The 14,588-nt window shown below is 43.1% G+C and overlaps 1 protein-coding gene across 1 annotated transcript in view; it reads left to right on the top strand.

Moving 5' to 3' along the window:
- The window catches only part of alg13 (ALG13 UDP-N-acetylglucosaminyltransferase subunit), a 137,363-nt gene extending 124,673 nt beyond the window's left edge, over positions 1–12,690 (top strand). The window contains exons 24-28 of the mRNA XM_072501533.1: positions 2,145–2,310; positions 7,471–7,566; positions 7,653–7,693; positions 8,237–8,414; positions 11,637–12,690. Coding sequence (XP_072357634.1) covers positions 2,145–2,310; positions 7,471–7,566; positions 7,653–7,693; positions 8,237–8,414; positions 11,637–11,890 — 735 coding nt within the window. The 3' untranslated portion in view covers positions 11,891–12,690. The remainder of the gene's footprint in view (positions 1–2,144; positions 2,311–7,470; positions 7,567–7,652; positions 7,694–8,236; positions 8,415–11,636) is intronic.
- The last annotated feature ends 1,898 nt before the right edge of the window (positions 12,691–14,588 follow it).

Raw genomic sequence — 14,588 nt, 5'->3', positions numbered from 1 at the left:
TAAGTAGTAGAACGAATTGGTTTATGTTTTAACAACATTACAGTTACAGTATGTGAATCCTCCGAGACGCAGTGTGTGCGCGACACACTACGCAATCTCTTTTAGGCTGACTATGTGCAGGAATTTGCACCTAATGTGTATGGTTACTAGTCTAATGATTGCGGCTTGAGCATTTTGAGGTGAAAATGAGATCACTGACTGGACCGCTTGGATGGCCTAAAGAAATTGACCGGGTCTGTTGTAGCCTATTAAACTTGATCAATTTTCTTATGCTGTAATTTAAGGATTTGTTCAAAGACCCTGTGTAGACTGAGCAACACTGAGTCTCTGACCTTGTTGTGAATCTGCCCCGCGTGATCTGTGAAGGTAACATGTTTTTTGGCACTGTTTTGTAAATTAAAGTATTGTGATGAAAGTAGTCTGTTCCATTGATGCTAAATGGCTTTGTCACTGGCAAGTTGGTGGTTACTGCTTGCTTCTAATTGGCCTTTAGAAGGTGATGGTGAGCTGCTTTGAACTGCAGTAGTCCATGTAGTGTAGGTACCATTCACAGTGCCCATAAGTGGGTAAGATCAGAAATTTGACCCTGTGGCAGTGAAGGGCCAATGATTATGGGCGTGATCTACCAGACGCATCCTGCCTGGACAGGGGTGCGGCTCAGCTGGGAGAGGCCTCCATGCACTTTCTGATGGCTGTTGCGCCTCATTCGATAGAACCAGATTTTGCGAGGTGTCGATATCTGGGTCCCACCCACAATGGGTGGCGCTGACAGGAGCACTGAAAGAGTTTTTTCAAAAAATTCAGTCAAGGAATGCGGATGTCGCTGGCTAGGTCAGCATTTATTACGCATCCTTGTGAAGGTGGTGGTTAGCTGCCTTCTTGAATGCTGTAATTCATGGCTGTAGGAACACACAATGCTATTCGGGAAGCAATCCAGGATTTTGACCCAGTAACAGTGAAAGAACAGTGATATTTCCAAGACAGGATAGTGAGTGGCTTGGAGGGGAACTTCCATGTGGTGATTTTCATGTGTGCCTGCTGCATTTGTCCTTCTAGATGGTTTGGAAGGTGTTGAAGGAGCCTTAGTGAGTTGCTGCAGAGCATCTTGCAGATGGTACCCACAGCTACCACTGTGCATTGGTGGTGGAGGGAGTGGATGTTTGTGGATAGGATGCTTATCAAGTGGGCTGAATTGTGCAATCTCATTGAAGATCCCCATCTTTGACGGAGGGATGGTCATTGGAAAACTGTCGTAGATGGTTAGGAACAGCACGCTACCATGAGGGACTCCTGCCGTGATATCCAGGAGCTGAGATGGACCCTCCTCCCATCAACACCACCACCAACCACAACCATCTTCCTTTGTGCTAGGAATGATTCCAAATAGTGGAGAGTTTCTCCTCTGATTTCCATTGACTACAGTTTGGCTAGGGCTACTTAATGTCACAATTGGTTGATGTGAATGGCAGTTACTCACCTCTGGAGTTCACCTCTTTTTGTCCATGTTTGAACCAAGACTAAAGAATTCAGGAGCTGAGTGGCCCTGGCAGAAGCCAGACTGAGCAGGTTATTACTAAGCAAGTTGCTGCAGTGATGGTGCAAGCTGTCGCAGTGGGCCGCTGGTGGAGGGAGTGAATGTTTTAAGGTGGCTGATGGGGTGCGAATCAAGAAATCTGCTTTACCCTGGATGGTGTCAAACCTGAGTATTGACGCTACACTCATCCAGGCAAGTGCAGAGTATTCCATCACACTCCTTACACCCCTTGCTTGTGCATTTTATAGATGGTGGAAAATATTGGGCTGTCAGGAGGTGAGGTGCACTCACTACTACATATCCAACATTTGACCCTGCTCGTTTGTGACTGATTCAATTAAGCCTCTGGTCAATTGTGAAACCCCCCATCAAAAGCATTCTGATGGCAATTGGTTTAGACTATTGTTGGAAAATGATCATTGCCTGGCACTTGCGTGACACACACGATACTTGCCTGGGTACAAGCAATTTAGAGTATTGACCACGGCATCAGTATTCTCTTATAAACGGTTATTAAACATTGCTGCTGTAATCTTTCAGTTCAAAATTAAGCAGTGTTTATTTTTACAGTATATGCATATTGTGTAAACTTGTTCTTTATTATTCCTAGATGATGGTAAATTCATCAGTAGCATCGACCTCCAACTCTGGCAGTTCAGCCCCTGTAGTGGGTTTCTCCTCTTCAGCAGCAGAAACTAGCCAAACCTACGCAACAGTGCCACAGCAGACGGTTGTATCACCTGTCCTTGTACCTTCTCATCCTGTTGGGAGACCAGGTATATAATCCAAAGTTGATGCAATTTAAGTTTTGCTGCTTCTGTAAATAGTCATATTTCCAGCTGTGACTTGAACAAAGTGCTCGTTTTCTTTTTCAAAGTAATTACTGATCATAAATTCTTGTTACACCATACAAAATCCATCAACAGAGCAAATTCATAATATCATAAATAACAAAAACTATTCACTTGGCTTCTGGTATAAACATGGAAACTTTAATACTTGATATTCCACTCACAACAGAAACACCGAGATCACGGAAAAATAATACACCACCAGCATACTTAGTGGAGAGGGGGAAAGGAAGGCTGAGATGACCAGAAGTAGGAAAATATTCCCAGTATAATTCCCACCATTTATACTATTCCTGTTTATCCCAGACAGCCATCTACATCAGACAAATGGCACTCGCCAATTTTTTCATTGCATTAAATTAAACCACACAAAGGAACAGCTCAAGCAGCTGCTCACCTTTCATTTAAAGTGTGATCACCTGTTGTTAAGCCTTAAACGCCTCCGCCGTGTATCAGAGTCCAACCCTGTGTGGCCATACAAGCGGTGTTCATTATTTAAAATCAACGATTAATAACCACCACGCAAGATATTGAAAGGCAATGATAATTGAAATGGATAGTTATTGAGAATATGACAACATATATTACAGATTGCTCCAAATTCTGGGTCATCTTTTATTTGGCAACACAATATGACAGTCTCTTAAATGGCTCTAGGGAAATCATTATGGCTAAATGGACCAATGTGTGCTTTTCTGACCCTGGACACCAGGCCCTCATCACTAAATTGATGATTAACAATTCCAGTGGATATAATGGGTAAATTGCAGCTGCACAAATATGTCCACTAAAAGCGAAGCAGACTGTGATAGAAGGCACAGTGGTTATAGCACAGTTGCTTTACAGACCCAGGGACCCGGGTTCGATTCCTGGCTTGGGTCACTGTCTGTGCAGAGTCTGCACATTCTCCCCATGTCTGCATGGGTTTCCTCCGGGTGCTCCGGTTTTCTCCCACAAGTCCCGAAAGACGTACTTGTTCGGTAAATTAAACATTCGGAATTCTCCCTCAATGTACCTGAACAGGCGTTGTAGTGTGGCGACTAGTGGATTTTCGCAGTAACTTCATTGCAGTGTTAATGGAAGCCTACTTGTGACACTAATAAACATTAATATTAATAGAAGCTGAAAGTATTGTTCCAAATACTTCAGCAATACATTTACCAGTTATGCACTACATGTGTAAGCTCCCAACTGTTCTCAAACTTGTAGCCTTCTGAGGGCGAGTTTTCAGATTTCCACTATCCTTTGTGTAGGGAATTGTAATTTTTGATCTCACTCCTGAATAATCTACTTGGGATTCTGTGTCAACACAAAATACTGGAAAATCTCAGCAGGTCTGACAGCATCTGTGGTGAGAACGGAGCTACGGTTTCGAGTCTGGATGACTCTTCGTCAGAGGTGGAGAGAACCGGAAATAGGCTGAGATTTACCAGACTCTCAAATGTTAGCTCTGTTCTGTTCTCCACAGATGCTGTCAGACCTGCTGAGATTCTCCAGCAATTTCTGTTTTCTTTGGAATTCCAGAATCCGCAGTAAATTGAATCAGTGTCCCTTTGTTTTAAATTCCCCAACCAGGGAATATCGTTTCTGTCTACCCTATCCCTGTCAAATAATTTTGAGATCTTGAATGTCACATCTGAAAATTCATCAGAATTAACACATTTATGTTATGCATGCACAAAAGCCCCATTCAAATAAAAGTGGCAAGTTCTCCAAGTCTTTTTTCCACCAATATTTCTATAAATGAATGATCTCTGCATTCATTCTTTGGCGTCCTTATGCCCAACTTGGCTACCGGTCTTGATTGTGTCATAGGTATTGACCTTGAAAAGAATCTTTTAGTTATATATATCAAGAACATATTTCAATATTTCGGCCATTTGGTCAGAGCTCAAAGGCTATAGAGATCTTGTCCAGAGGACAAAGTGGAGGGTAGCAGAAAGAGGGGTCAACCTAGGTGTAGTTGAATGACTGATGTCTCTCGCTGGTTGCAGGCGAGCTACGGTAGATGTGAGAGGATGACACAAGACAGACCAGCATGACATACCATGACAGCAGATCTGGTAGGAGTAGGTGAAGAGCAGCAGCAGCTGATCATACATCACTTTGGGTTGGCCTGAGGGAGTGATGAAGTGCTTTGTAAATGCAATTCTAAAAAGCCTATAATGAAATAATTAACTAGTGTACAAAAAGATTTCCTTGCACTGGCTCAGTAGGTGTTCTCTTTGTTTACAGAACAGATCATTTGGGATGGAATAAGAAAACGAGCCACTTAGCACCTCTTGCATTATTTAAAAACTCCAGTAGATGGCACTCTTTTATTAGTCTTCAAGAAAAATTAGCAGCCGAAGCTCCATACTTTCCTATTTTAACATGAGTTCAGTTTTTTTGCATTGATTTTTATACCAAAGCCGTACAAATTGTGAAATATGAGAATTGATTGTTGCAAAAACAATGCCTGAAATAATTTGTCCCTGAACCAAAAGTGCTATTAGGGTTAGACTTTTTTTTGTTTAGTTTTAATTTGATTCGAGCACTCATTCCTCCTTCCTTCATGTATTGTAAAACAGCTAAACACATGATTTTGTTGACTCCATGGCATAGTGAAAGGTCAGGGAAGAAAAAGTACCTTGCTATCCTGCTTAATGTTGTTTACATTTATACCTCTCCTCCTTGATGCTGATGAAGGGGGAAGTAAGTATTGAAATGAAATGAAAATCGCTTATAGTCACAAGTAGACTTCAATTAAGTTACTGTGAAAAGCCCCTAGTCGCCACATTGCAGCGCCTGTTCGGGGAGGCTGGTACGGGAATTGAACCGTACTGCTAGCCTGTCTTGGTCTGCTTTAAAAGCCAGCGATTTAGCCCAGTGTGCTAAACCAGCCCCTGTGGAAGGATTTTAAAAATCCGTTGTAAAGTCTTGCTGTCAAATATAATTCAGTGTTGACTTAGTTTAAAAAAAAACAAATAAACGTTGATCATGTGGATTGACACAGGCATCTTCAAATGTGTCCTTGTAATCGCTCCTCTTTTTAAAATTCCCCCTCGAGTAAATTTTGTGGTCAAAGCTATTTCTTTTAGGTCTTTGTGACACTTTTTGCTCACTCTTCATACTCCCAAGTGTTAATGCATACACCTTAATTAATCTCTGATGAGGTATAAGTTGTTTGAACGGAAGACTTAAATCTCCCTTTGCAGTACACCAGCCCACTGATCACTAGCGCAAAGTGAAATCTGGGCTGGATGCTCTGCACGGCCGGTAGCAGAGTTCCTTCCCGATGCGGCGGAGAATCCAGCGTTGGCCGACAAATGGGATCTGCGCCGGGCGCGGATCATGTTCAGATGTTCCAGTCTACCGCTGGTGACTGCATCGAGGGTTTCCACCCCATGCCAGCGGGAGGATGCAAATCGGTTGAATTGAACCATTTGCATCCTATTAACAGCCTGAGCACCGATTCTCCAAGCCTGCATGAATCTCCATTCCTCTGAACTGTGATTCACGTGGGTGAGAATTGATGCAGGTATTTTCCAGGGTGTCTTTTGTGGGGTGTGGGCCAAGTGGGTAACTTCTAGGGAGCCCCCAAAGTTCACCAGCGGACCCCCCCCCCCCCCCCCCCCCCCGCCCGCACACACACACAGACCACCACCAGAGACCCCTGCCCGCCCATGCCTGCCTGGGAGCACTCCCCTCCCCCCCCCCCCCCCCCCCCTTTAAGGGAGATGTCTGCTTGGGAGCACCCCGCCATAAGGGATGAGTGGATTTCAAGTTGCCTGCTGTGAAACTAACTACAATGTTTGTAAACATCTAGCTATGATTGATAGTTCTTGGACCACATCAATGGCAGTTCAAGCATCAAAGGAAATTAGATTGTTTTGACAGTTGGTTGTGCACAAGCTGTCAAGCCTATTGAAATCAATTTCGCATTGATGTGAATGAGCCTTGCAGATCAAAGATCTGAGGGATTTAAACCCAGCTGATGTGGTTTTCCCTTTCTAGGATTTTACAGGTGTTGCTTTCTCTGCCTGAGCCAGCAGCTGTATTGCACACTTGATTTTTAAAGCAGTGATTTAAAAAAAAAAATAATAATAATTTTTTTTTACTGTCTCTGTCTGGACTGCTCTCTAGCTTCCAGCTAGGGGCCACTGTAAATGGGGGGTTTCCAGTCAGGGGCCTCTTATGAGCGGTTGGATCACCCTGTACAGTGGGGTGATCCAGAAATTCCCATGGTGGGAGGGGGGTTGCCCTGTCCTCAAAATGGCAGCCCGATGACTAAATTCGCAAGAGAATATCTCTCAATCCCCGTCATGCATAAATATGTATGGCAACGGACTGTGAATCGCCTCTGATTTGCAATCCCAGTGCGAGCACAAATTGGAGGCGATTCATCTCCGCCGGGGGAACATAGTCTCCCAAACCTAGAATTCCGGCCCTGCTTTTTGTTAATTAGCTACCTTTCCCTTCTCTAGTCAAGGTCAGCACTGTCTTTGTGCATAGATCCAACGACATTGGTAACTCCAGGATGCCTCTCTGTTGACTGCTGTTCACATCCTAAATTGGTGCAATGAATGTTGATACAATAGTCCATCACAGTTTAGCCCTACTCTGCTTGCACAGTCTGTGCTCAAAACCTGTATGTTCCAGAAGTGACCTGGAACATGTTTTCTATGCCCCCCCCCCCCAATTGTTTCACCCCAGTGCTGCCCAAAGCGTCAAGTCAGCACAGTACAAGAATATTCTGGTCTGGAAAGCTATATTTTTTATTGTTCATGCTTAGCCCACAAATTGTGCCCTGTAACTTTTTATTTTGATACAAAGTTGCAGGAAAGTATTCGTTACAATAGTTTCTGATTGTTCCACTCTTCCATATCCCTTCTGCTTTCAATGCCTTTGTCATGTTAATATTTCCATTATTTTCTGTTCTGAGACGCAAATTCCCTAGCCTATTTTCTGATCCTGTCAGTGTGTGTGTTATCCATCCACCAAGGCTCATGATTTTACAGCTCTGACACTCATTACCTGGAAGAATGTGATGTTTGCTGTGTACTTTCTGGTCGCACTGCTTTCTAATATGCATTTTGTTTTCAGGTCCTCCCCTTCCTGTCAATGAAATGGGTGAAACCATGAGTTCTCCTGCACCTCCACCATATTCTTGTGATCCCAATGGCAATGACCTTCCTCGAGGTGAGACTCTTTCACTGGAACAGAGCCAAAGTTCACAAATGCTCAAGTTTTATAGTAACAAAAGTTTGTTTGATGTCTCTCTTTAGATAGAAAGGTGGTTCAGTATTACTTCAACCTTGGCTTGCAGGTGAGTTTGATGGCAATTATACACATGGTTCTACAGAGGCCAAAATTCTGCTGTCCTTTTGACATTTTTCAAAAACATCTTCGTGAGTCATTCATTCTGAACTTCAGAACATCTTTAAGGACTTCAGCTTGGTTTTTAAATGATGGCACATAACGTTTTATATAGAATTTACCTTCATGAGGTTCCCCGCAAACCTCTTGATGTTGTTAAAGCAACATTGGACTTAAATTAACGCTGAGGCCACTAGATTGATTTGAGACTTGTGTGCCTTGGGCAAGTGTGCCTTGGGCAAGTGTATTCCTTAATGGATTTGTGATATAAATTGTGTCTTGGGAGATTAGTAGTGAACACTATTTTGAGTTTTATTGTAAACGTGCTGTAGTATTTATACTATTTTGAGTTCATATCTGTTGGCAAAGCGGTGTTGCAAATGATCAGTTTTTTTTTTTGCAAGGTGAGTTGAAAATCATAATTTTCTTGGCTCTGGTCAGTTCTGAATTAATTGCTCTCTCTCCTCTCTTTTTCTCTCTCTCTCATTTCCAGTGTTGCCACCAAAACTATTGGCCCTCAGTGGCCTATATGCCACAACAGCAACCAATGGATGTATATCCAGCATTCCCTGCAGCTTCCCAGTTTATTGAACAGTCAACCATGCCACAGTTATATGGTGATAACGGGAGAAATGAAGACCATCAGAGTTCCTCTGACGCTATGTCTAATGGCAAGTTTATTTCATATTTTCATCTTTACTTTGATCCGAAACCTGTGCCGGAAGTTTTAATCTGTATCGGGAAGAGAAATTGTCCAAATCTTGCATTTTTGTCAGGAATTACTTTGCTACATATAGAGCAAGATTCATTGTATTCTACCCCAAGAATGTGTCACACCCTTGATCCTGACTGCACCAATTTCACATTTTATCCACTTTTCACCTGAGCCATTCTGAGAGCAACAATTGACTCTGAATTATGGACAGTCCTCTACTGAGTGTTGCTCCATGGCATGGAATATTTTTCAGTTCCATATAGAAACTTCCATCAACTCCCCCTGGTTTGCCACTCACACTCTTGAAATAAATAAGAATTACTCCTCCATAGCTGCTCCTGCATTACAAAGAAACAGTTGTTTGCTTTTAAAGGAAGTTATATGTGATGCTTCAAGTGCAGTAATTTAATTATCAGGTTGCGCAATGGGATTGGCAAAACTAGATTCGTAACCAACCAAACTTATTTCACATGCAAATCTTGCAGAGGGGAGATTTGAGCACAAATGTCTGGCTGATTACGTAGCACAGTGCATTTGGCACTGTTCCTTCACCAATTTGCAACTTGCCCACCTTACTCCTCGTGATTTAAACCAAGACGTGGATTCTCCACTGCTGGTTGCAGAGTTCCCGATACGACGGGGAGTTGCGCGTTGGGCATAAAGCAGGCGCCGATCCCTTTCCTAAGCTCTGGGCTCCGCCGGGTGGTGGCAGCGAGCTATGCGCCCTGCTCTGGCGGGAGGATGCAAATGGGTTATTCGCATTTGATTAACGGGCTGGAAACCCAATTCTCCATGCCTCTGAAATGTTCCACCTCTCGCCTGGGATTCACGCAGACATGGATCGGTGTAAGTATTTTTAAATGTGGTCCTGATAAACCTTGCAGTGTGTCAAAGTATGTAGCATAAGTGTCCCCAAATTCCACCAGAGGACCCCTCTCAAAAGAGCAGTGCAGGCAGAAACAAGAAAAAAATCACTGCTTTTTAATTTCCCCTGACTGCCTCAGATAAAAGCCAAAGCATATCACAAGACTTTAAACCCCCTTTGATCTGTGAGGCTTCTATTCACTTTAAAAGAAAAATAGCTTTTAGTTGGCTGTAACTGACAGCGTAACAGCTTCCAGCCAGACAGCCAAGTGTCTGGATTGCTTATTTTCATTTCCCTCACTCTTGAATGCCTTGGGCAGTCAGGGCACCCTCATGCTTGTGGTGGCAGGATTTGTGTTGTGGAGGGGGACCTCCGTATTGGCCATCCGCTCAATATGGCAGCACGTTAGCAGCATTCAGAACGGAATCCCGGGAGCTCCTCACCATACATAGATTTGCATGGCAAGGGAGACTGAATTGCTCCAGGGTGCAGCTCCTAGCACCAGCACAGACCAAGAGTCTTTCTACTCTGGCGGGAGAACTCGAGTCTCCCAAATGGAGAATCCTGACCCAAAGTATGGGCAGCATGGTAGCACAGTGGTTTAGCTCTGTTACTTCACCGTGTCAGGGACCTGTTTCAATTACCGGCTTGGTTCACTGTCTGCGGAGTCTGCACGTTCTCCCTGTGTCTGCGTAGGTTTCCTCCCACAATCCCGAAAGACGTGCTGTTAGATGAATTGGACCTTCTGAATTCTCCCTCCGTATACCCGAACAGGCGTCGTGGTGTGGCGACTAGGGGATTTTCACAGTAACGTCATTGCAGTGTTAATGGCCTACTTGTGCCACTAATAAAGACGATTATTATATTTAAAATTATTTGACCAATTTTATTCTGATCTCAGACAGGTATGTGAATAATATAACCAGCACAGAAGGAACCAGAGTGAGCTCTCACCATTAAAGTTTAACAAATGTTTGTTCAAATTGAACATTAATGTAAATTAGAATTTCAGTTTTGAAAGAATTGTCATTTCTGGGCCTCCATAAGGACCACTGGACAAAATTGAAAGGTGTGTTTCTGAACAAGCATACCCAGTAATGGTGGACGCTGAGGCAATTTGTACACTCTTTTTAAATAACAATGTAGGAATTGGCCATGTGCTCCGGATTTAAAACCTAATTAAATGGTCGAGCAAGGGCAACTGGAGATGGGCAATAAATGCTGGCTCAGCCAACGATGCCCACATCTCATGGACAAATTAAAAATATAATGAATACTGAAATGGGAGCTGTTTATGCAGCATTACTCTCCTGAAGCCTTGGGGAAGGTTGAACTGAACTTATTAGCTATCTTCAGAAACAGCATCTCATCAGCCCTCCAATTAAAAGAATATTAGCATGCATATTAATGTTTTACTTTATAAAAATAAACATAAATGATATTGGTTTTTCAAGGGCACTGAATGGTTCCATCAGGAGCACTCTGCTCCAGGCTTCATTACAGCCTTGGTCCGAACAGGGACAAATGGGCCGAATACCTGCGGAGCGGTGAGAGTGTTGCCTTATGAATCCCTAGTAAAATTGAAGTTGATGAGAATTGGGGAGAAATCTCCACTGCCTGGTGGTGTACTTACCACAAGGTAGATGGTTTGGCACTGTTGGAGAACAATTCTCTCCGCTCCCAGGGGCATTCCTGCAGCAGGTCCTCATGGGAGTGTCCTAGGCCCAACTATCTTTTGAAAATGAAATGAAAATCGCTTATTGTCACAAGTAGGCTTCAAATGAAGTTACTGTGAAAAGCCCCTAGTCGTCACATTCCAGCCTCTGTTCGGGGAGGCTGTTACGGGAATCGAACCGTGCTGCTGGCCTGCCTTGGTCTGTTTTCAAAGCCAGCAATTTAGCCCTGTGCTAAACAGCCCCTCTTTTTAGCTGCTTCAGGAATAACCTTCCCTCCATCATAAGGTCACTGATAATTGTACATTTTACACTGTTCAGTTCTATTCACGGTTCCTCGCGATAATGAAGCAGTTTGTGCCTTCGAGCAGCAAGATCTAATAAATGCATGTTGCTTTGAAATGTTATCTGAGCAACATCACCTGCTTCTTGCCTCACTTCTTTTCCCAACATTCTTGCCCCAGAAGAGGTGCTGTGGGGCATAATAATTTTTTCACAATTCGACTGATGGTTGCCTTTAAGTTGAGAGATTGTGTAAGTAGGCTGTTGGTTCTTCTAAGTTCTTTCCAGGTTATATAATATTTTACAGCTTTGGGCAAAGTGAAGATATTTTTGATACTGATGGACTTTTTTCCTGCAGGTTCTTATCCTACTGTGGAGCCTCAACCAGTTCCTCATTCAACGGTGTACTATCCGGTGCTGACAGACCAGTACATACCAGCTCCTGCTTATGATCCATGTATCCCTGTAACATCCACTCTTCATTTTGTTGGTCCATGGTACCCAACAAACCAGATGTGTAACAATTCAGCAAGGCTGCAGAGCCCAGCACCTCCTGCTCCATTAAATTATGTTGGACCTGCTAGTCAGCCTGCGCATTATGCATCTCACTAGAGTATTAAAACAACTTTGGATTTAACAGACCCAACTAAAGGACTGGATTGTTAACCTGCTTGCCCCCTCAACCCACCATTATTGTGCATCAGATCCTTTAATTGCCTTGCCTCCTGAAGGTTTAACTTTCTATTTGGGTAGGCAAGAAATCTTCTGCCTTTTCCTCAGCATTTGCTTGAAATATCTTTATATATGGTCTTTTATGGGAGCTGTTTCCATCTCCACCCTGAGAGTTTTTTTACTTTCTAGTAAAATTCCCGATTGCATTTTGACCAACAGCAAGGTAAATGTTGCCAGTGAGTAGATGGGCTTTATAGGGTTTCCACACTGCACAATATCAATGACTATTTTCTCACATTTTCCCCACTGCACAATATCAACAGTGAATTTCAACTTTCCCTTGAGTGCAATGGCTGTCTTCTGAAATTAGTTGAAGGATTACCCTTCAAAGAAGGAAAGTTGTTTCTACTTGATATCAAGTACTATTTTTCACCTACTTTTGATGTGTAAGGTAGCCGATGATTCGAGCATACAATCTGTACCGCTTCTACCTCATGTTTAAAAACCTTGATGTTTGTAATGTATTTAGTTTGTGAAAGTCTGTGTATTTTTGTAAGTATCCAGTTCTGCTTCACGTTGACTTCCACTTATTTTTGTAGGGCCAAGAGAAAAAATGTTTGGCATTGAATTTTTTTTTGGTTTTGTTTTAGACTTGTTGATTGCTGCTCTGTTTTTGAGTACAGTTCTAAACAAAATGGTGTGTGGTTGTGGGCTCACCTTTATTTAAAAATGTTAAGTAATAAAACCTGTGCACTGCAACCTATTTGTGTCAATGTGCTCCTTTGCATGTAACCCAGTGCAGTATCTTGCATTGACTCTGCACTCTAACTTTTCATTATCATAGAGCAAACATTTGAATGAATAAAATGAAACCAGGCTGAGGAAAGAAATGGGAAAGATGGACTTGGCAATCACTGTAAGCTCCTGTTATCAGAGAATAATATGGCAAAGGATGCTACTAGGTCCAGAGCAGTCCACTTTGTGTGTCTCTCCCTGCTCTTTCCCCTTACAACTTCAGTTTCTTTTCTCCCAAATATTTATCTAATTCCCCTTTGAACGATACTACTGCATTCAGTCGGTTTCCATCTCATTAACCAGGTGGTGTATTCAAATTCCCTACCATTTGTTGCAAAAAGATTTTTTTCTTCATGTTGCTTCTGGTCTTTGCCAATCATAAATCTGTGACCTCTGATTATTGATCCTTCAGCTATTGGAAGTAGTAGCTCATTATTTACTCTATCGAAACCCTTAAGGATTTTAAACACCTCTTAACAAATTTCCCTGAGGTCTTTGAGAAAAATGCTAACTTCTCTGTGCCCTTAAGTGACTGATGATTGAGGCATTCGCCATTGCAAGGTTTGGTTTTCTAGCTAACATATTACACGGAAGTAAATGTCAGAGTAAACATTGGTCTAAAATTAGCATTTTGGGAAGCAAGAGGTTTACTGAAAAATTCTTGGCCTTCTACACTGTTCGAACTGAGCTTTGTTACAAGCTTTGAGGCATGCTGGCACACTGGTTAGCACTGATGCCTCACAGCACCAGGGATCTGGGTTCGATTCCGGACTTGGGTGAATGTCTATGGGGGTTTCTTCCGGGTGCTCGGTTACCTCCCACAGTCCAAAGATGTGCAGATTAGGTGGATTGGCCATGATCAATGCGTGGGGTTCCAGGAATAGGGCATGGGCCTAGGTAGAGTGCTCTTTCAGAGGGTTGGTGCAGACTTAATGGGCTGAACAGCCTCCTTCTGCACCGTAGGAATTCTCTGGATTCTGCTCACACATTGTTCAGTTTGGGTTCCACTAGGGCCACTACTTCAGGTCTCATTACAGCCTTAGTCCAAAAGAGGTGAGACTACAGCGAATGCCCTTTACATCAAGGTAGTATTTGACAAAATGTGGCACCAAAGAGCCCTTGCAAAATTCAAGTCAGTGGGAATCCAGGGAAGGGAATCCACTGGTTGACGTCTTACCTGCTAAGTTTGCAGGTGATAGAGGGACAGGTAGTATTGAGGAAGCAAAAGGGTTGCAGAAGGACTTGGACAGGCTGGGAAAGTGGGCAAAGAAGTGGCAGATGGAATACAATGTGGAAACGGGTGAGGTTATATACTTTGGAAAGAGGCATGGAGGCATTGACTATTTTCTAAATGGGAAAATGTTTAGGAAATCAGAAGCATAAAGGGACTTGGGAGTCCTTGTTCACGATTCTCTTAAGGTTCACGTGCAGGTTCAATCAGCAGTTAGGAAGGCAAATGCAATGTTAGCATTCTTGTCGAGGGCTAGAATACAAGAGCAGGGGTGTACTTCTAAGGCTGTATAAGGCTCTGGTCAGACCCCATTTGAAGTATTTTGAGCATTTTTGGACCCCATATCTAAGGAAGGATGTGCTGGTCTTGGAAAGGGTCCAGGGGGGCTTCACCAGAATGATCCCTGGAATGAAGAGGTTGTCATCTGAGGAACGGTTGAGGACTCTGGGTCTATACTCATTGGAGTCCAGAAGGATGAGGGGGAATCTTATTGAAACTTGCAGGATACTGCGAGGCCTGGATAGAGTGGACGTGGAGAGGATGTTTCCACTAGTGGGAAAAACTAGAACTAGAGGGCACAATCTCAGACTAAAGGGACGATCCTTTAAAACA

The sequence above is a fragment of the Scyliorhinus torazame genome, chromosome 5 (assembly GCF_047496885.1).
Source record: "Scyliorhinus torazame isolate Kashiwa2021f chromosome 5, sScyTor2.1, whole genome shotgun sequence".
Taxonomy (NCBI): Eukaryota; Metazoa; Chordata; class Chondrichthyes; order Carcharhiniformes; family Scyliorhinidae; genus Scyliorhinus; species Scyliorhinus torazame.
Note: the sequence above shows the minus strand (reverse complement) of the source record. Positions and strands in the feature narration are given on the sequence as shown.